The 26984-nt window shown below is 44.6% G+C and overlaps 1 protein-coding gene across 3 annotated transcripts in view; it reads left to right on the top strand.

Annotated features, from left to right (window-relative positions):
• The window catches only part of LOC133971534 (septin-9-like), a 74818-nt gene that overhangs the window by 368 nt on the left and 47466 nt on the right, over nucleotides 1-26984 (top strand). The window contains exons 1-2 of one of the 3 annotated variants that reach the window (XM_062408935.1): nucleotides 1-29; nucleotides 10707-10769. The exon at nucleotides 1-29 is cut by the window's left edge and continues 368 nt beyond it. In XM_062408935.1, the coding sequence (XP_062264919.1) occupies nucleotides 8-29; nucleotides 10707-10769 (85 nt within the window). In that variant the 5' untranslated portion in view covers nucleotides 1-7. Of the gene's footprint in view, nucleotides 30-10706; nucleotides 10770-14354; nucleotides 14441-22331; nucleotides 22543-26984 lie in introns of those variants that run through there. The other 2 variants (XM_062408939.1, XM_062408936.1) reach the window with 2 other exon arrangements.

The raw sequence follows: 26984 nt of genomic DNA, 5'->3' as shown, positions 1-26984 counted from the left end.
GACCACCATGAGGAAAGCTTCCTATCCAGGTGAGTGTGAGCAGATCCTGTGGGAACTTAGGCAAATCAAACCTTAGTGGCAGCCTGATGATAAAAACGGTTTAAGTTGTATTTGATGTGACAACAGAGAGGGAGACTGTCATAACTTCAGGTAAATGGTGAATAGCATTAACTCTGAATATGAAACCTGTTTTTTTTTTTAACATTCCCACTGATCCCACTGAACTTTTCAAACTTCTTTTTTGAATTTCCTGTTGTTGTTTTTTCTGCAAAGGGCCCAACACATTCACATGTGGGTGTGGTTATTGAATTTTTCTTGCAGGTTTGGACTCAAAAGGCGAGATGATCTCTGACCGTAGCCACACGCATGGCATCATGGCAGAGAGGAGGCTCAAAAGTCCTCGGGCTGAATTCAACTTTATTTTGGACGAACATACAAAAGAAGAAAGTTGAATGTGTCATTTGTGGCCAATTTTGTCTGTTTGTTTATTTTGACACTGGTTGTTTGCTTTGCAGGATTTCAAATTTGTAGGATGAATTTTTTTTTAAATATAACAACAATAATTCAGTTTGTTCCCTTTACAAGGCATTTGGCTCGTTAATCTTCTTTGATTGACAGTTTTATGGTCCAGCTCCTTTACTCCTCCCTCTCTTATTCCCTGAAGAATGACTTGATTTATGTATCTACATGAAATCTACAAATGCGTACGTTTACTCAGGGATTACAGACAGATTCTGCTCGTGTATAGGCTTGGGGCCAGTAGACTTCCGGTTTCCGATTTAAGTTGCACCATCGGAGCGGGCCTTGCTTACCCTCAGGTTAATAGTCAATGCGGTGAAGTCCACCTCCCCCAGAGGTTGATTCGTGACCTGGATCTGATTGGGTTATTACCAAACTGTAACTTATATAAGTTGTGGAAATGTTGTCCCATGAGACACACTTGGTATCTAGGGATTTGTGCAGGTGAAGTCTTCTGTTGCTGCCTTGCTCAAAGACACTCCAGACATGTCAAACCTCGAGGTTTGAACCTCGTCACCTACAAACAGTTTATTACTCCGTGAACATACTCATAGAACACGTCACGTCCCTCTTCTCCCCTCTTCCTTTGTCCCTTTCTTCAGCCCTGCTTACTATCACTTCCATCTTCGTCTTTGCCTCCTCATCCTCCTCCCCCCGTCTCCCTCTCTCCCCCTCTAAGCTCGGGCTCAGTCCAGTGTACACAACCCTAACCCCCGGAATGCCGGCTTTCCCAGCTCCTCTTCCCTCTGAGTCTTTGTGCGATGGCGCGTCGGGCGGTTTTCTGCCGGAGCCAAGTGCATGTTGGGTCATGCTGCCTCTCCTCCTCCTCCTGCGTGTGTTCATGTTACCCCTTCGCCGGGCGACGTGTGTGGAGCTGTCACATTCTTTGTCAGGGCTACACTCTGGGAATAGTCTAATAACAAAGCATGTGTGTGTGTGTGTGTGTGTGTGTGTGTGTGTGTTGTCAAAGGGCCCTCTTCTCCAGTGCGTAGGGGTGTTTAGACAGGCATCAGAGATGTGGAGGGGTGACTTTGAGAGAGGAAGGGCGGTGTTTCTGTCAGCATGTATGTGTCTGTTTTGTACGCAAAAGCCTTTTAACACACACACACACACAAACACACGCACGCACACATGCACACACGCACACACACTGACTGATTAAGCTCCCTGGCACATCTGAACTTTCAGTTTTGACACTCACGTACAGAAATGTGTGTGTCTGTCAGGCGGTTGTGTGTTTGAATAGGTGTGTGTGAGCCTGCGTTCGCTCATGCAGCCCCTCGCACATGAACCCTGCTCGTGGAGCCGATCCCTGCCTTGCACACCACTCCCTCCAGTTGTCTGGATCAATGAGTAACCTGTATGAATAACAGCCCCCTCCAACACAACACACATACAGACTCATTATTTTCCAAGTACTCTCTTACTGGTATGTCCTTTTATTTCCTCAACACACACACACACACACACACAGACAAACAATTTTGCTTCTTGTACCTGTGTGACAAATGCCTCATTCTGAGCTGCATTATGGCTTTTAGCTTGTTTATACTGGAGAGTCAGCGAGGCTTTGATTTGAGGCCTGAAGCTATTGTTAGATGGTAACTTGAAAGTCAAGCTATAAACTGTGTTGAGACATATTTTGCCCTGTCATCTGGAAGAACATGGCGAGGATGGTCTAACCCTCAATTTGGCTTCCTAGAAGCCTGTGAATAATAATACTAATAAGTGCTCGGCTCATGTGGACATGCATGTACAGTGCTCTGCGCGGTATGATCTCAAACGCTGGAGTCAGAGATACAGGTCTGAGTTTAGGGCATAACTTCAAACGGAGGCCGGTAAGGGAAGGAAGCAGGACACATCTGTTGGCTGGATAACAGTGAACACTTCATTTTTGGTCAATATCAGTTATTATCCCGATAAATTTCACATTATTATTTAATTAAAATTTTAAAGATGAATTTGTGAAGGATTCTTCTTTATGGACAGTAAATGGCAAACACTTTCAAACATAGTAATTCCAGTGATCCCTCAAAAGACGTTCATCTTATCGGCTTCACACTTTGCATGTGCATTAGATAGATGGATAGATGGATACTTTATTAATCCCGTGGGAAATTTCGATCATCCAGTAGCTTATACACTTTAACACCTCACTGACATACATACATAAATCACATACAGAGAACATATTTACAGATACAGGAATGGAATGCAATGATGTGATTGTGTCACTGTCCAGTAGGCAAGTGTTGTTGTGCTGCTGGAGTGAATAGTACAATAAAATATATATATATATAAAAACAACAAAAGAATATATATATATAAATATATAAGAATATGTAGTGGTAAAGTCTGTGCATGGGGCTAGTATAGCCAGTAAAGGGATGGACAGTGGGTTGGGATGTAATAATGAGATGAGATGAGAAGAGTAGAGAAGGGGAGGGGAGTGCAGGGAAGATCACCCCCCCCCCTTCTGTGTGGCGTTATGTAGCTGAATTGTTAGGAGCCCAAGGAAGTGCAGTGTCGATTTGGACTCGTTATACGTTCATTATTAATTAACTCTGAACAAACAGTCGACCAGTGCTGTGTGGCAGCTTCGGCTAGAAATCATCAATCACAACAACAGCCTGTCCACAACATGCGTGTTCATGACAACATGCATGTTCATGACAGTGGAAACAACAGATAATCGTACAGTCCTGGTTTCTGCATACTGAGTTGAACCTTCACTAACTTTTGAATAAACAGGTGAATGGCTCTCTGTGCACCAGCGTTGGCTTCAGGGTTCTGTGGACGTCTGTGGTCTTTACTTTCTGCATTGACTGCAGGTCACCTTTTGTAGTTTCAGAATAAAAGCTGCAACCAGCATCACCACAGGCCAAACAAGCAGGTTTAGAATAAAAGCCACGTTTTTGAAGGAGGAAAAAATAAAGTTTCTAAACATCAACAGCTTGCATTTGACGTTGATTGGTGTCCACATGGCTACATAAATATGAATGGAATATTTTTGATTAGCCATGTAAACGGCTTGGTCACAATATTTTGTATTATAATAATAAAGGCAAACTTAGCTTTATGGAGTTCCCCTGACTGTGGGAAACGAGTCTATCTTTACTCTGCTGTGTGTGATCCGCCCCCCTCAGCCTGGTGGAGCCTGCTCTGAAGTGTCCACTCTGCTCCGTGTTTATTATCTGCAGCCAAGAATGCAGCTCTGTGATGCTGCTGCTGCTGCCACTGATAGAGCGGGCGGCCTGTACTGTCGGCCGGGGGCCAGGAGAGAGCCTGTAAAAAGATAATAGCAGGCTCGGGGATGTTCTGATGTGTGGTGGAACATGTGCGCTGACATCTAGATGTGAAAGATAAAGAGGATTGACTCATACGTTTGACTGTTTACAGCTCACCAAGCTTATCAGGGACTTTACATTCGAGTTCCTCATCATCTGATTCATTTCTTGACTTGATTTGAAGAAATTTAACACTGAGCGTGAAAGTTTTGAACGTTTTGTGTAAGACCCGTGCAAGAGGAAGCAACTCCTCTGTGTGGCAACCTTGTCCTGTCGTGACATGAATAAATATTTTTATTGCAACGAGCAATCACTGTAAGTGTCAGTGATTCATTTCTGTTCCGAGAAGCCAGTGGAGCAGCGATAGCTCTCTGGAGTTAGAGAGATACTGTCATTTATTGCAAAGAGGTATTAAAGACAACCATGAGTTATAATATTGTAAGCACCATGGAGTTAAATAAACATTATCTGCAGAGGGTGAACTGAGCTGTAAGGGACCTGCTTCGGTTTCAGTTTCATTTTGATGAGAGTCTTAAATCATATTATAACAATCTAGATGATGATTTTCATGCAGGGCGGCAGAGTGTTACAGTGGTTAGCCACTGTCGCCTCACAGCAAGAGGGTTTGAATCCCGGTTCGAGGCGGGGCCTTTCAGTCTGGGGTTTGCATGTCCCCCCGTGTCTGCAGGGGCTTCTCTGGTGCCCTCCCACAGGGGTTAGGTTGATTGGAGGTTCTCTCGACTGTAGGTGTGAGTGAATGATTGTTAGTCTGAACGGTGAGACGCTGTCACCCCAAAGTCAGCTGGGATTGGCTCCAGCGCGCCACCCCCCCCTTTCTGAAGATGATCATACATACAGCTAATCTTAGACATGCACTGAATTTTGGATAATCTCCTGAAATAATCCAGAGGGGCTGTACGTGAGAATGAAAATGTGGGAGTGAGAGGCTTCCTACCTCCTCTGGCGTTTCTCTTGCCAGCCTTCAAGTAAACACTCTGAGTAATGTCAGAATGAGCCGATGTGAGAACACGGCAGGAGGTTCCCTGCAGGACTCACCGCGAGCGGGAGGGTGTGTTCATGACGTTTCTAACACGTGGTACCCGGATGGAAAAGTGCTGTGGCACACGTAGAAGGCACTGATGAAGATGACGATGAACACGTGATCTCGGACTTATCTGCTGCACCAGTATTGTTTTATAGACCGATATCGAAGCACTTTTATATGATATCACTTATCACTATGATGTGTTTGCACTGGGTAAGGAAAAGATGTTGAAAGTACAGAGGTAGGAAAAGGTGTAGCCGGTTTATACCTTGTGGCGCCAGACCAAGGGCGACTCATCTGGGCGGAGTGCAGCTCAGGGTCATGGTCAATGTCTTTCCTCGACTATATGGGCCTTCCTCAAACAGCCCCCCCCCCCCCCCCCACACACACACATACACGCACACTTTGTCACAGTGTCACTCTGTTTGTCGTTGCACTCATGGAGATGAAGCAACCTTCTTAAAGGTGTAGGGTGTAAATATAGCAGACAAGGAACTGTTTCTTGGTGGCATTTCTTTTCATAAACATCTGACATCGACTTTTTAACACGTATAAGCTGCTTGTTTTGTTTTTACCATAGAACATCAAGATGGAACACTACTGTACAGACTCTTGCTCCAAATGTGCAAGATGGCAGCGTTCACATCAGGATTGTTTTGGCTTCATTTCTAGATAGTTGGAGGAAGTGGAGACCAGACCTCTCTGTAGACCAGAGGAGGATATGATGCGGTTTAATAACCGACTTCCTCTCCCTTCTCTCCTCTCGCCTCTCCCTATTAACACAGCAAACAGTGTGGGCAGGGAGAGGATGTAAGGGTGGTTTGAGAAAGGGCCTCCGTCTGACCACATGTGCATCTGAGTGTGTGTGTGTGTGTGTGTGTGTGTGTGGTTCTGACTCATTTAGAAAGCTGCCAGGTAACAAAAAAGAAGCTTTATCCGGTCTGTAAAAACAATCTTGAAAAATGACTCCCTGTTCATTCAGTCTTTCTGGAGCTCTGTCTCTCTTTCACTCTCTTCACCAGTCCATCGGATCTCTGCTCTTTCACAGGCAGAGTTGTGAAATGCGTTTCCTTAGCACGTGAAATGAGGGACATAAAAACACAAAGGGACAGACAGGTGAGACAGATGAGGGAGGGTTAGCGGTGTGACCCGTTCTCCCATCTTGAGTTTGACTTTTGAGTATAATATATATTTATTGATATATACATAATTTCATATATTTCCGCATTGTACAAGAGATCTGTTTCGACATGAAAATGAACATATTATAAGAGGTAAATTAACAATGAAAAATTAGACAAAGGAAAACTTACTGAGATCAACTTTTTGTTGTTGTTATTTTCATTTTATTAATACACTTTTTGGCGATTTCAGCCTTGGTGGTGACTTTCATGTTATGATGATTTTCTGTTGAAAAAGTGGTGGGACAATTAACTAATAGAAAGCTTCAACAGCATTAAACAACAATAGTAACACAAGTATAAGAACAATAAATGCTAGAGATGATAAATGAGTGAATCAAACAAAATAAAGCAAAAACATACAATTAAATTATCAAAACAGTCAGTAAGATCAAAAGTAAAAAGTTAAGTTTAAGTGATTACAAGTATTGCATGCATAATGCGTACACTGGAATTTTATGTTGAGCAGGAGTGGATATTAAATACAGTAAGTACAAAGTATATCAAGTATAGAAAGGTTTAAAACGCAATAGTTAAAAAGTAAAAGTGAGAACTGACTTTGTATCCAACAAGTGTTAATCAGCAGCTGTTATCCTCTTCATTCACACTGTTGTAGTCAGTCTTCAACAATACCTGCCACTCAACTGATTCATGTTTTGATGACAACAGCACCTATCCACAAAGGAGAGATTGGAAGTGGAAGAAGAAAGGGGGAAGGAGAGGGGGGGGGGGGTAAGGATGTCAAAGATGCCTCACCTCCTTTGCCTTGCTGCTCAAAAACGTCCGGCGTATCCTCCTTTGGCAAACAAAAACCTCAGCTTGTTGTGTGCTCGATAGAGACAAAGCATGGCCGATTGTGTAGCTTTTGACAAATCACTCAACCCGTGGATGCGTCTCTGTTTGCAGGCCTTCGTTCATGAAACTGCTCTTGGGTCTCAAGTGGGTTAAAGTGCTGCAGCCTCTCCCCTCTGTTTACCGTCTCTAGTCGGTCGAGACCTTTAACTAATAAGGTGACATGTTTGTCCATGCAGAGCCGTGCACTTGACCGGTCACACACACACACACACACACACACACAAACACACACACACACACACACAAATACAGAGTTTGGCTTTGCATTGCAATTGACATCAATCTGTTTAGGCAAATACAAGGCCAGCCGTTCATTCACTCTGCTCAACATATGACTTCCAGCTCTAGGATTTTTTTCCATAAACACTGGTGTCCTCCAGTCATGTGTCATGTGTGTGTAATGATCTGTGCTGTACATAGCACCGTCATGAGGCAAATATGTCCTCAGAAGATTAACAATCCCCTCGAGGTGGAAAAAAACACAGACCACAGTGTCGGAGATTTTTATGAAACCTGTTGATGCACTGACTGTGTGTGTGTTCCTGTGTGTGTGTGTGTATGTGTGTTTTGTTTCCTCTTTAGGACCCTTTCCATTATAAACACTAACCTTTCCCAGTCCTATTGAGGCAAAAGTTCATTTCTGAGGGCCAGGTTAAGGAGGGTTAGGTTAGGAAAGTTAATCTGTGTGTTGATGCAAAATCATGTGTGTGTGTTTGTGAGTGTGCTTATGTGGCCCCGGACAAGACTGAGCAGGTAAACACAGCCACGACCTTTGCACACACACAAACACATACACACACTTTTGTGTCAACATACAGTTTCACTTTGCAGTCGTCCCTCCTTTACTGTGATTGGTTGATACACGTTTGCTTCATATCAGTCGTTTGTCCTCACTTTAAACTTCACGACTCCCCTTAGTGTTAAATTGTATACTGGGACACACTTCTTGGTCTGATTGAAGCACTCTTTGTTGCAAGGGCATGTGTGTGTGTCTGTGTGTGTGTGTGTCTTCGGCTAGAACAGAATATAGGCACTGACATGCATTTTGGCTGCGAGGCCTGCAGACACTGAGCTGGCTCCTATTTGCTCTGTCATTTTCCATACACTGAAAGCTCTGGAACACACGTCGCTGTGCACACACTCACATAATAGAGTGATGACGCTATCACATGGCCCGTGGCAGATTAATGGTTTGCGCCTAAAGCCAGAAACAGGGTCTGACTCTTTCACTATTGCATCTTTGACAGCCTTGACACGCCTCTGGGGATTTAAAGAGTCAGGACCTCTTCTGTGTCCACTGACACACACATCGACTATGGATCAGTGTTCACTGTGTCTATAACCTGTTTCTATTCACCCCGCTGGAAACAGATGACAAAAGCTTTACTCACATCCTCTTCCGTCAAACACATCACCCCCTCTCAGTCAGACCAGCTGTCTTGTTGCTGAACACAGTGACAACACAGGTGGAAAACCACTGTGTTTGAGGCATTATTGGCAGAAGATGAATGGGTTAGGGTTAGGGTTAGGGTTAGGGCACTGATTTGCAGTGAAAAGTATTTCTAAGAACTTAAAAACAGGACGGGCCGACTGACTCACCGGACGAAGTTATCTTGTCTGAACAGCACCTATACACTGTGTGGATGTGAGAGGAGAACACATGGCGGGGGGAAGTGGAGATAAGAAGAAAAACAGATGATCTCAGAGAAATGTAGAATTCTTGTTTTGGTGCCATCACCTCTGCCAGGAAATGCTGAGCTGTACTCTTCTCTGTCTTATCACAGCAGCACCATTTACCATAAATACATTGTGTATCATTGAAGTAGAAGTCTAAAGCGGGGGAACGGTTTTAATCCACTCTGAATGCACATGAAATATGTTAAATTAAATGCGAGTTTGATTATTATATTGCCAGTAGAATGCTTAATTATAACATACCAAGGGTTAACCCTCCTGAGGCCTGTGTTTAAATCAACAACAACAACAACAAGTAGCACAAATAAGTTTTTTCTATACTTTTCCTCTTATTTTGAAATGTGTTTCATTCTTAGGAATTAATATCAAAACCCTAACCCTTAACCTAAACATAACCTTAACCTAACACTTAAACTAAACATAACCTTAACTTAACCCTAACCCTAACCTTAACCCTAACCTGAACCTGAACCTGAACCTGAACCTGAACCTGAACCTGAACCTAAACCTAAACCTTAACCTAAACCTAAACCTTAACCTTAACCCTAAACTTAAATTTAAACTTAACCTTAACCTTAAACTTAAACTTAAACTTAACCTTAACCTTAACCTATCCTATCCTAAACCAAAACCTTCCATAACATTTCTGTAAATCTAAACATAATCATAAACGTAACCTTACTCCAACCTTAAAGATGTTAAAGTTAACGTTACACATCATGGCATCTTGCCTTTTGTCCCCATAAGTCCTCATAAAGTTCTCTGCTACATAAATAATACACACACTCACACACACACACACACACACACACACACACACTCACACTATCCAGTGCCAGTCAGTGGGGAATGATCTGTAGCATTCCGGTGTCACGGGGTAAACGATCAGCAGAGAGGAAGAGGCATTCCTCTGATTCCTAAACCAGCCGGCATCATGTAGGATTCAGCTGGTCGCACTGGGAGCTATTACATGAGCTTGAATGAGGATGAGAAACCTTGTGTAACTATAAAAAGTATCAGGTAACGGAGCTCAACATAACGCTGTGTTTGTGTGCTTGTATAGTTTTGTGCTGTTGTATATAGTTTACCTGCTGTTGTTTGTAACTTACTCTTTGGATATCATCTTGGACTAAATCGTTGTTACTTAACATTTTTAAATTTAATCAAAATGCTGCTCATGCTCTGCAGCTTTATTCCTGTGCTACTTTGTGAGTTGTGTGCTACAACAACATTTGACTTGAACTTTTTCCACCTCACACACACGGTCGCCAAAATAGAAACAAACCACAAATGGGATCTAAAAGATGTCTTGTTTCCGTCACAGTCATTTTCTCTGTGGCCCGGCAGTAATAACAATCTTTCACAAGATTGATTTGTTTTTCCAGATGACAACTGTAGATTATTTGGCTTTGAGGAGAATCTAAAGTGACCGTTTTCCGACCGATGCCACAGCTTCTGTTGCTTCTGCTTCTACAAGAGGGAAAATTAGCCTCAGGAGTTGCTCAAGGGCAACTTGAATGCACTTGGATCCGTTATCCTCAATTAGCTACTTTGGAACAGTGCATCATGTAACTCTGGCTATCAGGCTAATGCAAAACCAAGCCTGCCACTAGGGCACAGAACTCTAAAGATTTATGCAATATTTCTTCCTTAAAGCTGATCTGCATTATATTTATTATTACTGTGTGAGTTCAAGGTCCAGTGTGTAAGAAATTTAACATACAATAATGTTTTCACTATTTCATAATCATCTAAATTGTACAAATTGTTGTTTTCTTTACCCTTAAACACCTTTATGTTTAAATACTTTATATTTACAATAAGAGCGGCTCCTCTCTACAGAGGCCTTCGTCTTTTTACAGTAGCCCAAACTGGACAAACTAAACTCCTTTTGAGTTTCTCTCACAACTGAAGGTTTCCACAGGTTCTCTTTCATGATTGGAAGGGGAGGGTGAGGTGAGGGGTGTTCGGTTGCAATATGCAACGTCACCACTAGATGGCACTAAATTCTACATACTGAACGCTTTAAGACCGTTGAATGGGTGGTGCTTCATCTGTTGATATCAGGTTCTCTTGACGTTAGAGGAGATTTTTACTCATTTGTTCCTCTGTCTCCTTTTACAGTGAGATCCGCCAGCGCTCGAGCGAGAAGAACAGACCGAGAGGGATCTGGCATCACCAGTCCCAGTGAGTCCACTGCTATTTTCATCTATCCACTCATTCCCCCCTCCCTCCACACAAACAGCACATCATCAGACTTTTAAATTCGGGGGGGATACATACACGGCCTTGTCCAGCCTCCATGCAATCGCTCTCCAACCCTGTTAAGCGTTATGTAATCCAGAGAGATTGACCTTCAGCGGAGAGAAGAGGTATCTCTGAAGGCAGAGCTGGCACTGTTTCCTGTCCATATAACAAGTGATGGCAGGTAAACAGCAGATAAGCGATGCAGTGATAACGAGTTTCAGAGACCGTCCCACAATGAACACATCTGTGCCTTAGTGCAAAACCTGATGTTGTCTATGTCAAAGAGTGCAGAGTTGAATTTCTCGAGACATCGAAACATAAAAGAAAGAAAAGTTAGATTATATTTTATATATATTTATTTATTTGCATTTCTTAAAGTTGAGGAGCGAAACGAAAACAGAAATTTGTTGTGACAAATGAAACTCTTTATTCATCAGCTTAACAACATATTTTTGCAATATTTGGAAAATGTTTTATCTTCACATTTTCCTGATCCCTTTGTAATTTCACAATATACATAAAAAAACAAGTTGCTGGAAACATCTTTAGCTCTGTGTTTTGCAAATACACATCTGAATTTGCATTTGCAAGTGTGCGTGCGTGCGTGTGTGTTTGTGTTTGTGTGTTGGCAACAGGCTGAAGCTGTGGCTGAGGTTCACCACTGAAGCATCTTGCAGTGAGTAGAGCCAACGCTGTCTGCAGCATCAGCATAAACAGGGCAGGGAGAGAGGATGCGCACTGAAACACATACACGCACACACAACAGTCTTTGCATAGTTGAGGGCACAAACACACAATGAGTGTGTCTTTGTGTCGTGCCAGGGCTCATTTCTCTAAGTATTTAAAAGCTGTGACTGTCAATATGAGCTCATTTCCTGTTGTGTTCACTTCAACACCTTCAACCAAAATGCTTGAGCATCCGAGGAAGATGAGCAAATGTATCTCTGATTGTAAGATGATAATCACTTGTGAAACAGGACACTGGATCCATTTATGTATATGTAGTCCTTGCAAATTGCCTTTGTGAAACTTGCCTCAGGCTGTGTATTTATCCCTCAGAGAGCTGACAGCCCATGAGACAGAAAACACATTCTGACAGCAGAAGTGTAGTCAGTACAGGAACTCCTTTGCAAAATAGTTTCATAAGTTGCCCTCTCAGTTTTGGGTGTTTTTCTTTTTGCTCAAACTAAAACTTCGAGTGAGGCAAACTCATTTGATTCCAAGTGAAACATGTTCTGAATCTACCAAAGCATCTGGAGAAAGACGAGTGAACCAAAAGCAGAAATGCTCTTTTGTTGTTCCGAACGTTCCAATCTGTCCCTGCACACTTTTACAAACTTGTCATTATTTAGACTCTACATAACATTTCCTCTTATATCATTTCTACTTACTGTATGTGTGTGTTTGTGTGTAAAACTTTATAATATTTTCTAAACTGGAATGAGATACAAGCAAAAGCTTTGTGAAGACAAACATTCACATGCATACAAAAGAATGCCAACAGACAGAATACACACATAGGTACAGAAATGTATTACTGCACTCACACACACACACACACACAAACACACCGGTCTTGGTGGAAGTGCTTAGGGCTGAGGATGAGGCCCTGCTTGTCAGCAGACCTCCCTGACATTGATTCAGTCGGCACAGGGCATGTGTGTCTGTGTGTGTGTGTGTGTGTGTGTGGTGTGTGTGTGTGTGTGTGTTTGTGTCTGTGTGTGTGTGGTGTGTGTGTGTCGTGTGTGTGTTTGTGTCTGTGTGTGTGTGTGTGTGTGCGTGCGCGTGCGTGCGTGCGTGTGTGCGTGTGTGCGTGTGGGAGATGCCCCATACAAAACATCTGCCAACAGGGCAGATTTACGAGGCTGGCAGGTGTTTGGGAGGATGCTTTACTGTAACCTCAATTCATGCACACACAAACACACACATATACCCACACTGTGTCTATTGTTAATTTGTGTGTGGTTAATTCCTATCTTGGAGTCAGCAGATCCTGCTGTCACACACACTGACACAGGCACACACACTGACACAGGCACACACACACACACACACACACACACACACACACTTCATCATCTCCAGTCAGTTTTACATATTATGTCCATAAGGGGCCACCAAAGTGTGAACTTCCCTGATTTCATCACCCAGTGCATCTGATGGTTTTAATTACAGCATTAATTGAGATATATGTAGAATGGGACCAAGGAAGCAGATACATCCACCAAGCCAAACAGTCCCCTCATGAAACTATATTTAAATACTCTAGATCCAGGTTTTGATTTGAACCTGCACCAAATTGAACAAAAATCAATGAAAACTTTACACAATGCCTTATATCACAATGTTGAAGAAAGGTCCTGGATCCAGATCTGCAACAAATGTTAATTGGTTCTTCCATGGATCATATCCCACCCCTCCACAAGATTCCATGGAAATTGGTTGAGACATCCTGCTAGCAGACAAACTAACGCAGACAAACACATAACCTCCTTAGCCGAGGTTATTACAGTGAACATTGTACATAAATGGAAAACAAGCACATTTGAAACCGACACTAAACACTTACATGACTACACAGATACAGGTCCACGTGCGACAGGTCAGTGGAGCAGCGGTGGGTTGAACACGAGAGCGGACTCGACATGTCCGGGTGTGTTTGATCTCTATCGTGGCTCAGAAGCTCGCCAGGTGACCTCTGAACCCCGGCGCGGCGCGAGGGATGCTCCAGGCGTCGGAGGTCATCTGAATTTCCTGAACTCAGAGACTGCTCCAGACCAAGCATGATTTAGAGCGAGGACGGGGGGGGGGGGGGGGTCACTAACCCTTCAAGAGCCGTTTTCTTTCTCTTTCTCTTTTTGTCTTCCAGTTATTGGTGACTGGCCTGTGAGGACATTTCTTGGAACAGTGTGTTAGTTTCTTCCTTTCTTGCGTCCCACACTGTTTTCTGCATTGTCAGGACTATCGTGCTTTCCCACGTGTACAAAGGCAGAGCTGTGTCTGTGAGCTGTGGACGCTGAGGACGTCTAAGGCCACAGTTTTGGGAATGTCTCTCGCACCAGTTTGACAAGTAGCGGTGGGTATCGAATGAATCCGGGCCGCAGCGCACACACTCACGAACCAGGGCGAGTAAGCTGGCTAAAGGTTTTGCAAGTACAGCGGGCTATTTTGGTCCGTGCATGTCACATGGTGGAGCTAATGGTTTCTATTTTCAAGATACAATGCTGCTTCAGTCTCTCGGTCCCGTCTGAAGAAAGAGGGAGAAATAAAGAAAGAGGGAGAGAAGCGGCAAACGCAACATATGATCGGCACATGGGGGATGTCGTAATTCTGAATTCATTAGCGAGGCACACTGAAGGAATCAGGAGGGAGGGGAGGAGAGCCAGAGAGGAAAGAGAGAGTAAGACGAGGAAACGAGGAAAAGAGGGAGAGGGAGAGAGGGACGAGAGAAAGGGAAGTCCAAAAAAAGACAGAGAGAGAGAGAGAGAGAGAGAGAGAGAGAGAGGGAGAGAGAGAGAGAGCGAGAGAGAGAGAGAGTGAGAGAGTCAAAGCAGACACTACATGTGGCTGTGGAGGGAGTGCTCTGGTTATGGAGGGGGACAAATTCTCAGGTAAGACCAACTGTCCTCCCAGATGAGGACGAGCTGCTCTGCTGAATGGAGAACAGCAGCATAGCTTGTAGGTTCCTCTCTGTGATCGAGTGACTTGTTTCTGTGAGAGCCTGCCTCTGTTTTCCCCTCCATGGTATTTTCCACTCTCTCATTCCGTCCTGTTTGCTGACTCCATGTTTTCTTTGGGGTTCTGGAGCTGGGAGCCGTGCGGGGCTCGTAGGGCAGCTTGGCCGACTTGTTTTGGTTTATCTGCCAGTGATGTTTTCCCGGGTCACTTTTTCCTGTGTCTCTTGCTTGTACCCACCTTCTCCCATTCCTTCCATCCCATGGGTTTCCCTGTTAGATGCGTGGTGGTCTGCCTGTCTCTCCCAAATTTGAATTTCAATGTTCGCTGCAGCTTAAAGTGTATTTTAGGAGGACAAAAGCTTTCTGGAGAGAGAGAGAGAAACAGATCTTATTTCTGAGACATTTCTCTCTTGCCCCTTTTCTCAGTCTGCATTCTCCCATTCTTCTCTGGTGTGGAAACAGGAAAGAGCTCTGTTTGAACAGTACTACTCTTGTCCCTTGTGGCTCTGATCCCTCTCCGGCCATCAGTCACTCCCTCCTTTAGCCAACAGGACCAACCGAGCCCTGCCTCAGTCCCCTGTGACAAAGCTGAGCAAACTTTTCAATATAACATAACTTTTTTCCATTTTTACAATTTCTCCTTCTGGTGCTATTTTCCGTGTCGGGTGCAGTAAACCGCATGCATGTTGAACTGATAAGATTTTGTGTTTGTATGTGTGTGTGTGTGTGTTGCACATCATGCTAAAGTCATCAGTGAGGCGATGCAGTCTGCTTCTTAATGGTATTTTTATGGGTGTTAGTGTGACCTGTAAAAAACTTTGTTGGCGTGAAAATGGTGAAGCGGCTGCAGCAGCATGTGCATGTGTGTGTGTCTGTGCATGTTTGTACCTGTATATGTGGTTTTACATGTTGCGTGGAATCTGGATGTGAACACTTAGTGTGTGTGTGTGTGTCTCACCCACTCTCTCTCGTGCGCTCATATTGTGGCCCCTTGTCTCCAGGTGCTTCCTCCAGGGAGCAGTAACCGCTTCAGCAGGACATACTTTCTGTATGTTTCAGTTTTGTGCGAATGTTCACAGGGGTACTTAGCGCGTTGCAGTGTGTTGTGTAGTGTGTGTTGAACGTTAATCTGTGTGTGTGTATGGTCCTTCTCGGCCGGGGAGGTCGTCCAGGAGTCACCGTCTGCCGTAGCATCCGTGCACACCAGCCAATCACAGGCCGGACTGTCAGCAGGGTCATCCTTCTCCATCGTCATGAATCTCTTAACAACTCAGTTCATCCAGGAGCAACTCATCTCCTAACACAAGTATCACCCTAACATGACTAACGGGAACCTACTCTGCTCCTTTGATGTATTATTTTTGATTGAAAGGACAATAATAAATAAATAAATTGATAAAAATAAGATAAAAAATATCCAATGAACTGTGTGGGAAGTGAGGGAACACACATTGCAAAGGGCCGGGTCAGAGCAGGAGAGCCAGCAGGTGTCCACCTGATCTCCCACACTTGGTCTTATTCAATAGGTTTAGAACTAAGCACTTACTTCAAGGTTCACCTACTATAGTGAAGCTTGAGTGTTTTCCCTCAAGGCCGAGCTAAGGAATCGTCCTCATTACTCAGTTGCATTTATTGGCTTCTACTGCCTCACATGTTGTTATATTTCCGTGTCATCTGGACGTGTATGGTGAGCACCTCCCGTCTTCGTTGTCCAAATCGATTCACTCCACTTCTCGCTGATGTTCCTCTTGTTGAAGCTGATTTGCGAGACTCTCCTCGTCCTTCCCACATGAATCAACAGAGACGATGCTGACAATGGAAATAATTATGTCCCTCGTCCACACAGAGACTGTGACTAAAGGGGCTGACGTGGTCCCATTCAGTCCAGTCATAGTGAGGTCAGCTGATGAAGGTCTGTGAGGCACGGCCACAGTCAGCCCCTGTTGAAATGTCAAGCTCATGACTTTTAGCGTGGCCTCAACAAACTGCCTCAAACCAACCTTCTAATAAATTCAGTGGAAGTCGTGATGAGTTTCAGTGCAAAAAAGTTTGATGTGTAACATATACTTCCCCCAGCAGGTGGGGCTGCTGAGTCGAGTAAATCCCCTTTCTCACAGTGGAGAAACCTCAGTCAAGTGTTATTCTGCTGTTTCTCGTGTTATTGACCTCGTCACATCCTACTTGACATTAATATTGACCTGATCACAATGCTGGCTTTTCTACGCACTACACGTGATTATGACCCAGCGGAGAGAGGGAGCGGAGGCGGGAGGGAGAGAGAGAGAGAGAGAGAGAGAGAGAGAGAGAGAGGCATTATGAGAATCATCCCTGATGAAGGGCAGCTGCTCTCTCTATTGACTCAGCCATACAACCGCATGCATCAGGGAAATCACACACACACGTTGTGCAGATGGTCGATATACTTGCTCACAAATACAGACCTCGCTCGCTGCAAAGAACTAAGCAAAAGCAATTGAGGGGGTATTCCAGTGTGTGTGTGTCTGTGTGTGTGTGTGTGTGCGCATGCACTTCAGTGGAGCCATATTTCCAACAGGTGCTGTATTTGATTAAAGTTAGCAGAGCCTGGCTGAGTGCCGCTGTTTGGTGGTGGAGGGCAGCTGCTGTCACTACAGCTGTGCATATACTTTAGAGGAAGCTACCTCACCATGTGCGCTCTGGGGCCACATGAGGGGGATTTTGTGTGCGTGTGTGTGTGTGTGTTTCATATTGTGAAACTGTCTGACCTTTTCTAACACACCTTTCACATTCACTCTTACATTAGGGTTGTGTTATACACGTGAACTCTTGTCACTTCCATGTGCAAGTGTTCACTTCTCTTTTGTCAAACATCTCATTACATATTGGACTGTCAGAGACTTCATTCATTCCCCCATTAAGTTAAAAGTAAAGCACTGTGCCGTAGTGAAAGTCAGACTCTTTGCAGGTGCTGTTCACCTTACCAGTGCTGCTGACTCCATTAGTCATGCTAATGCTGAACTCTCTGTCTTCTTCTCCTCCGCACAGTACAGAGAGAGTTTCAGTGTTTCCACGAGGGGCTCAGTGTCACTTTCTCTCTTTCTCTCTTTCACTCTCTCCTCTTTCCTGCAGAGAGCTGTCACACGTCCCCTTGTCTTTCCACACTTTCTCTTGTCTTGTCCGTCTCCTGAGTCAGGTAAAGCAGCTTATATGGAGGTTGCCATGTAAACAGAGGTGCGGTATCCAACCAGTCATATCCAAAATATATACACGTGAACAGATGAACGCACGCGATCGACGTAAGCGTTGCACGTACTTGCCAGAGCAGAACGCACAGGGATTTTGACCTCTTCCAGATGTCTTCTTTGATAGAGCCTGACTCGTGGGTGAGTTGCATCACGGCCAACAAAGCTTTTGTTGTTTAAGGATGAATCCAGCAGGAAGCTGGAGATTCCTCTGCTGCTGGGACCGATCATCATTAAATAACAATGAAATGAAACACTGGTCACCATTCATGAGACAAATCTGCCACATTCTGTTCAGTGAAATGTCACTAAGACACTGAACTTCTTTACAATTCTTTTTAAATCACCTCCTGAAAATTCTATTTTTATAAACTGGTGCTTAGATTATATTGACTCAATAGGTTTTATTAATTCTTTTCTTTTTTTTGGTCCCATCGTATCTGGTGTTAAAAACTGAATTAAATCTTCAGGGACATTCCAAGCTATCAGCTTTAAATGGAAAATCAACAATGATTACCTCACTATAGCATCATTACTTAATGGCGGTGTTTTCATTATCACGTGCTGTAACCGTGAATAACAGAGTTCAGGTGGATCTGTGCATCTCATAGCCCGGTGAGACCTTTCCTGGAGTTGCATCTCATATTCCAGACATCTCAGGATATCCTTCCACTGGCTTACTGGCCAGACTAAATGCGAGGGGGCCAACTGGCGCCTTCGTATGTGGATGACTGTGTGTGTGGGTGTGTGTGTGTGTGTGTGTGTTTGTGTGTGTGTGCGCATATTTGTGCACGTGGTGATCGACTGCTGACATGTGCCGCCCTGGCCCTTGTTGCCCTGGCACTGCCCCAGCAACTGCTACGCTGGCCTTGCATCCATTTATATAAGTAGCACACTGCTCCTCTCATGTTTTAGGTCTCAGCAGCGCAGGACCCACATTTGAGTGGTGGTGGTGGTGGTCTGGGTTTCTTTAAGCAGTAGGCGGCTGTCTCTGTCTCTCATCACACACACTGCAGTGCAACCTAACACCAGCAGCTGCCTATTCCAATACACTACAATATGTGGGGCACCAGCAGATGTATTTACCGGATTGGACACAAGAACAGTTATTGGCGATTTTGTCAGCTAATATTTAGAATGATGTTAAAATATCCTCATAACCAATTCAATGATGATAAACAGTGGGGTTGGAACAACTTAAACAACTCACTTAAAGGTCCAGTGTGTACGATTTTGGTGAAAGGATCTATTGGCAGAAATGAACTATGAAATAATCCCAATTATGTTTTCACTAGTGTGATTCATCTAAATTGTACAAATTGTTGTTTTGTTTATCATAGAATGGGCCCTTTATATTTAAATACGGAAGCAGGTCCTCTCTACGGAGGCCGCCATGTTTTTTTACAGTAGCCCAAACTGGACAAACTAAACACCTTTTGTGTTTTATGACAACTGAAAGCTACCACAGGTTCTCCTTCATGCTTGGAAGGGGAGGGTGAGGTGAGGGGTATTCAGCTGCAACATGCAATTTCACCACTAGATGTCACTAGCCTCTAAACGCTGAACCTCTAAGTGCCGGTACAAATATATCAACAAAAAATGGACTCAAATAAATCAAGCATGTGATGCAAATACTTTGTAAAGGAGTAGTGGATATCTGCTGGTATATATGGAGTAAAAGTGTAATTTAAATACAGATTCATTAAAAAGGTACTGTAACAAAGTTCATGAACTTCAATGTTTACCGTTCATTCTACTACATAACTCCTTTATCTGACACGTCATCATCCGCCATGACAACGAGGAAGAGTTCGATTTATTATCAGTGAATTCCTCCTCCACTGTTCGGCCAGATCGCAGATAACAATGCCACAGCAATAAAGTTTACTCAAAAGAAGAGTTGCTGAAGTGGAATAAACACAACGAGAAGCTTAAAGTTTAGATACTGATATATGGAACACTCTTTCAACCTTTACATATCATATCCTAATGTCCTGAATGTGAGTGCAGTGCTTGATTACTATGATATGAATGAAATTCTTCGCAGAGCGGGGCAAAGACAAATATCCCATGCAGTCTTTCCCCAGTGTGATAGTTGTTACAGTAGATTGGATTAGCACTGTCTGGGCTTGCTGGGGCTTGCGAGGATATGCAGTGGAAGGAAGTGAGCTTCTTTCTCCCTCTCTCTCTCTCTCTCTCTCTCTGTTTGTGTCGTGTGTGTGTGTTCGTGTGTATCTGGGGGTGTGACGTTCGGTTCAAATTGTTGGGTGCTGCCCTGAATGCATGTGTTGCTTGCCACAGTGTAGGCATCTGCCCCACACATACTTGTTGTCTGTGTGTGTGTGTGTGTGTGTGTCTGTACTTGTACCTTTGTGAGGACCATTTTAAGCATAGGTCCAACAGAGGGAGGACATTTTTGGAAAGTGAGGACATTTTGACCGGTCCTCACTCCTTCAAAGGGCTGTAGGACTTGGTGTTAGGGTTAGAACTAGGTTTAGGTTAAGGTTAGGTTGAGACATTTAGTTTGGATGGTTAAGGTTAGGGTATGGGGATACAGGGAATACATTGTGCCTATGAGTGTCCTGACTAGGATAGAAGTACACATTTGTGTTTGTGTGCGTGTGTGTGTCTTTGTGTGTGTGTGTGCGTGCGTGTTGGTTTGAAAATGACTCTGTGCCAGGGAGCGGAGGAATCCGACACACATGTGTTGGGCAGGACGCGCTGTGTGGGATCAGGGTGTGTCTGGGGCAGGATTCTCCCCGTGTCTCCATCTCTATCTGTTTCCAGATCACGTTACTGTAGCCCACTGGTGCCCGCAGTGACAGGTTTTATCTATATGTGCAATGCTGACCTCTGCTGGAGGAAGGGGCACAGTGTCAGATATGGTGGGTTAGATGCAGGTTGTTCCTTTAAGGGAGGGGTAGACAATCTGCTGTCGTCATGAACACTGAACTACGCAGTCGCCCTGCATCGTGATGTTCTCACATAGGTGAAGACGAAAATAAAATCTTGCCGCTCAGATAAACAAGACACAAACAAGTTATACAAGTTACATGAACTTCATTATGGCTCCCAGCCACCTGCCCCGGTGTTTACCATTTCCAGGCACAGGTCCAGTTTTCATGTAAACACAGAATATTTATCGATGATTAAAGGGCGTGCTCACACATATCGTGGGTTACATATTTTGGACCAGGGTCTGGTACAGTAAAACCTCGTATTTAGTTTTGAAAAGTGTGTGTTGTAAGAGTGTGTGTTTGCACTCTGCAGCACATCTGTGTTTATGATCGCTGAGCTCACCTAAATGAACGGAAAACACACAATCTGATTCCAATGTAAGCATCAAATTGGCGGTGAGCTCTCAAGACACGCAAGACAAATGACACATTGGACAACAGCTATTCAAGAAAAAAAAATTATTGAAGAAAATGGATTAGAGCTTAAGGCCAAATAATTCATCACATCTCTCTGGTTTGGATCATTCATCCAAACTAACTTTAATTCCATGTGTTGTTTTCTCACTTATCTTCACTGTGACGAGCCTTGTGAGCTGCTGATGAATGGGTCATTTTGCTGCAGCGGCCAATAGCAGCAGGCTTTTTTTCCCCCTTCCTGTTGCCTTTGGCCTGTGGCTGATTATGGCTTAGTCGCCTCAAGGTAACTTCTCATTGGGTAATTCCAGCTCTCACACAGATTGGGTCACACACATGAGTGTTTTGGTCAGAAGACTCAAGAAGCAACACCTCACAAACCCACAGATATTTATTTCCCAGCTGCCACAACCTTCTTACTTTTTTCTCTCACGCACACACACACTCACACACCCAAACACCCACACAAACACACCACACACACTGACCATCGCCATGTTCCTCCGCCCCCACACACAGGGGCTCATACACATGGTCATTAAGTCATTAGGCTACTTATTTATTGATGTCTGCCTCCAGAGCGACTGAGCATGTCAGACCCTCTACTAAACGCCTGCATGAGCTTGTCCTGACCATATTAGTCCATAGAATGATTCTGTTTCCCCTCCGGATTTATTTTGCTCTTTGCTGTAACTGTTCCCTCCATCCACTTTAATATAAGACTGAATGGCCACGTGCCTTGTCTTCAAGTCTGTGCATTGATCTATGTGCTCATAGGATGCTGATGTCAACTTGTTCAACAAAGTAAGGCCTGAAACATCTTAGTAATAAGCGATCTGTGTTTCATTTGTTTCTGTTTCTTTGGTGTGTGTATGAGTGTGTGTGTGAGTCATGTGACTGAGCTTACAGGAAGTGTGTTCAAATGTTAGCATGCGTATAAGTTGACTGACCCATGGCAGAAAAAAAAGAGAGATTTCATAGAAAGGAGCCAGTCTGAGTGGACGGCTACAGAAGAGGAGGGAGGGAGGGAGGGAAGGGCGGAGTGGGGGAGGGTTGGGGGACAGTGAGCTGAAGGGAGAGAGGGAGTAAAGAGGAGGGTGCGGGTGGGGGGTTGTCATCGCTGGCTCATTCCAAGCTCTGGAAGTTGAGAAGGAGGAGAAGAGAAAAATAAGTTTCAGCGTTTCAGACACAGGAGAGAAAGGGAGAGGGTTTGGATCAGTGAGCTGCTCAGTCCTTTTTTACTACCCTCCCCTCTCCTAATTTGGGATTTGTTTAAAAAGCGGGACTGCGCCTGAGGAAGACTTTTCCTTGCTGGGGAAAGGGAACCCTGCTCCCTCTTCTCTTGCATTACACACACACACACACTCACACACACACCTTCTCCCCAAAATGTCTGATTCCACTGTCAACGCTCACTTGGATGGGATCATATCAGACTTTGAAGGTCAGTTTCTCGCGCTGCTTTTCCTCTTCTTCTCCTCGCTCCGTGGTGTGAGGCACTCTTTAACCCCGCCGTGAGGACACTATAGATGGTTTCCACATGTTTTATTGGAGCCGAGTTGATCTGGAAAAAAGGAAAACGGAGAGGGAGAAGGTTTTCGTGGACGTCTGTGGTGAGCTGGGGTGTTTTGAAAGGGAAGTCGAGCTCCAAGTGCTGCTTTTCATGGCTCTTTAACTTTTGTTGGCGACGCATGGGCGTGTGTGTCTGTTAGTGTTGTCATGCATGTAGTTTGAGTTGAAGTTTTGGCTGCATGTGCCAAAGAGGGAAAAGTGCTTTCATAGGAAAATGTGCAACTGATTCGTCCTCTCCTCTTCGGCAGCCTGCATCACGTAGTTTGTTTGTGTGCTGTGTGCTCAGGAGACGGCAATACAGCTGTGAGGGGAACACCTGGCCCACCTCCCACCTCCCCCCCGTTCCCTCTTCTCCTCTTCCTATTCATCTCTCTGCCCCTGGCCCACAGATTCCCCCTGTCATCCCTCTCCTCCCACTCCTCCTCCTCCTCCCAAGTCCTCGTCCTCTGGCCGTGCTTCCCCCTTTCCTCTCTCAGCAGCTCGTCCATCCTCGACCTCTCCTCCCTCGGCCTCCCTGCTGGTGGTTGAGGAGGAGGGTGGGCGGGGCGAGGTGGGGAGGTTGACAGGCTGACACCTCTCCCCGCAAACCTGTCTGTCCATCTGACTCGCCGTCTCCTGCCTTCTCACAAACACATAGCCATTAGGAACGCATCCACACTTGTCCGGAGCTGCTCCTCCGTCAACACCAGTTTGTCTGTGGTATGCGTGCGTGTGGTGAATCCCCTCTCTGCCTCCCTCTCTCCTCTCGTCTTGCACTTTTAAAAACCGCCCGCTTGTGCAATGAAACGGAGCAGAAAGATAAGTGGCATTCAGAGAAGAGAGGCAACAAAAAAGGGGGCGAAGGAAGTGCGCTCTGCCCGTCCCTCGCTCATGTGTAACACCAGCATAATGGGCTACTGTTGTGAGGGTCGGGGGTGTGTGTTGGGCTGAGTGTGTGTGGTAATACCTTTGTGACAGCCCCCCTGTGATCTATGGCCCTGCGTGGCACTGATGCAGCAGTGCTGTGGGAGCCCGGGCAGCAGGAGACAGGCTTTTAGGGTTGGAAAGTCAATAATTACACGTACTCATGTTACTGTAGCTGAGATGGTTTTTCAGTGAGCGTATTGTTTGACTTCAAATACGAATTCCTCTCTTGATATTTAAAGAGAATGAATCCTTCCAGATCCAATTTTTCTTCAAAAAGAAGCATTGTTTCAACGAAAAGAGGAACAACGCCTTGTACGTCACTGGGTTTTTTCAATGTGCCTTATCACAACCGAGTAAATGTTTGTGGCCTACTTCAGGTTTACCCTTTTATTTGATCCTGACAGTTAATATGAAAACGCTTATAATTTTCTGAAATGAAGCATAAATAATTCTTCCTCTTACAAAGGAACACACGTCTAGAAAGAACCAACACAGCACACTCTGGGGTTTCTCTGCTGCAGCCTTACTTGGTCTGGTATGACCGGTGGCTTATGTTAGCAAACTTTAGATGGACATTGTTTTGTAGTGGATGATAGTGAGTCACGGCACCGAGCTGAGTGAGTCTTCTCTCCTGGAGCTATACTGTCACACTATGTCTCAGCATTTACCAGGAATCCCATTTTTACCACAGGGGCGGCCAATCACAAAATGTGGAATCTGGGTTTAAAGGTGGAGTTGGTAAGTTGTTTCTGAAGCACTCTTGATCTTAATGTGTATGGGTTGCGTGTGTAGCCTGCTCTCGCAAAGCTTTTCCAGGCTTAACGACCCGAGCTTTAATTCTAGTTGGACAAATATTTAAATCAGGTTAAATTGGTCTTTCGACATCATATGTGAAAGAACAGACCAATAGTGTTGAAGAGGAGTTCAAACTTGTTTATTTTGTACCTCAGAAGAAGACTTGTTTTCTACGGCTGAGTGGCTGCGTTGTGATTTATTTGATGGTAAGGGCCGGACTGTGAATGTCTTCGGAGGAGGTCTCTGTTTATTCTGATAAAATGAGCTCCAGTCAAGTTAAACCACACAAATGAGCCAGCAAATTACACTATAACTTTAAACCAGCGAGAAAACAGTAATAAGAGAGAGGCTGACGTGTGGATATTTCAATGACAAAAATGCTATGTAGTTGTCCCATGCAGTACAACAATAGATGGGGGAGCGGGAGACACCCTTATAAGGAGTGGGTCCCCTACAACTGGAGGAAGGAGTACAGAAACGTGATCAAACATTCCACATTGACAAAGAAAGCCTTAACATGTAAGGTAACACAAATTTACTTAGATTACTTGTTGTTATCACAGAAGCATATTGGACTCTGTTGCACAGGAAGCTGTATAATTGACATTGTTACACTTGACCTTGGATCTGTCATACTATCAGTGTCATGATAAACACCCTGAAAATCCACATGGCTCACACATAGAAAGTTATTAACAAATAGAGTCACATCTTGAGCTTGTGAAATGATTAGAGCTCTGAAATAAAAGCACAGTGGGAATGATGCATCATTTCGTTATTGAATGTGACACTAATTTGTGCAGCATGCCGCAGTAATCTGTACATGACTGTGAGTGGAGGGGAGAAGAGGAAGAGTTTTCCATGGAGCAGTGAGTGTATTTGCCATGTCACCACTGCCGGACACTGATTCACTGTGATTCACTGTGTCATGCTTTGCTCCGATGACGCCGGTGAGAAGCTGAGAGAGACAGAAGACAGGATTCTGTTTCCCGAGGCCGATGACCTCAGCTGTGACCTCAGCCTCGCAAACACACAGATCATTGACCGAATGCACTGGGTCTTCCGCTGAGCAGAACACACACAAACACATACACACACACACACACACCCACACAGTTTCCTACAGCTTCATTTTGTCCTGCTCCTTGAAAGAGATCTGTTCTCCTTCCTCTTGCAAACAACCCTCTGTGTGTAATGACAGACTGCAGACAGTATGCATGGTGAGGTGAAGCTTGTATTCCTGTTGAAACAAGAGTACCAACCAACGAGTTGTGAGTGTGAGTGGTCTCCTCTGTCCCAGCTGATTTCCCTCCTTCAACCCCCCCCCCCCCCGCATGTGAAGGGCAATTGCTGGACCAGTGAGAGGAAATTCCACAGAAGCAGATTTCTGTGGTGGGTGAAAATGCTGGGGTTAGGCAGTGGAGGAGTGGAACCGAGCACAGCCCGCCCTCTTCTTTTTTTTTTTTTACAGAGCTGAGTGGGGCCTGGCCTGCATGACCGACACTCACCAACCAATCACTGTTGTAAAAAGTTTAAAGTCGGAAATGAGATCCACTTACATTTAATCACAGGGATTGGAAAGGAAAAAAACTTAGAGCACCTTCCTGATCCCTGCAGTGCAGCGCTCCGATTGGTTTGTGTTCTTTTTCCACAAGTGCTTTTTAATCACTCGCATTTATCAAAAGACCACGTGGAACTTTTCACCCTGAATCACATACAGAATTTGTCATTGCAGGTTGATGCCGAACTTCCTGCTCTTTAAACGTTCGGCAGACCGATTCTTACAATATTAATTTTGTGGGATGAAACTCCTTAATAGTGACAATCACAGTAGGAGCTGCTTTTAAAAACAACTGCCACCTAGCTGTGGCTTTGAATTGCACCGAAAACCTTTCATTGCCATAGGACAGAAGTATTTGAGTCAATGTGCTATTTTGATTTTAACCATTTAGTCTCAGTCTTGTGACAAAACACCACGAGGAGCCTCGCTGACAGAGCCACAGGGAGGAAGCGTCCTCTGACAGAAGCTGATGATAGCTCAGGCGTCTGCCTCCTTATCAGCACTATCAGGCTCTATGCTCACCAGGTCGGACAGGTTTCCTCCTAATGACGCCAATAGCTTTCGTGCTGCTGGGAAGCACCGAAGGGTCATTCTGAGGTAGAGCGAACACAGCGGCTCTTTGTTGGGCTTTAAAGTTACTCCTCGCTGTGTCTCTCCCTCGTTGGACACGTGGAGCGAAACCTTCCCCGATGCCAACCCCAGGCAATATCCCAGAGTTATCAGCAGGCTCATTGATGTGGCTACAAAACAACTGGGCTGTGATGAGAGATTTTCTTTGAAACATCAAGCAGGAACCGCTTTTCCTTTCAATTAGGAATGGAAAGTTTGAATCCATAGGATTCCTGTTCTGCTTGTTTCATCCCGTGGTTGTTGTAGTGGTTTAATGTTACAGCGAGCACTCGTCGAGAAACTTGTAATCAGTTTACAGTGCAGCCAACATTTGTTGTTTACCTCCTGAGGAGTTGAATGTGGAGAGCCACAACAGCTGTATAAGCGCTAAACCCAGTGACATATTTAATGCATTTTAATGTGACTGATTCACAATAAAAGCC

The sequence above is a fragment of the Platichthys flesus genome, chromosome 16 (assembly GCF_949316205.1).
Source record: "Platichthys flesus chromosome 16, fPlaFle2.1, whole genome shotgun sequence".
Classification (NCBI taxonomy): domain Eukaryota; kingdom Metazoa; phylum Chordata; class Actinopteri; order Pleuronectiformes; family Pleuronectidae; genus Platichthys; species Platichthys flesus.
Note: the sequence above shows the minus strand (reverse complement) of the source record. Positions and strands in the feature narration are given on the sequence as shown.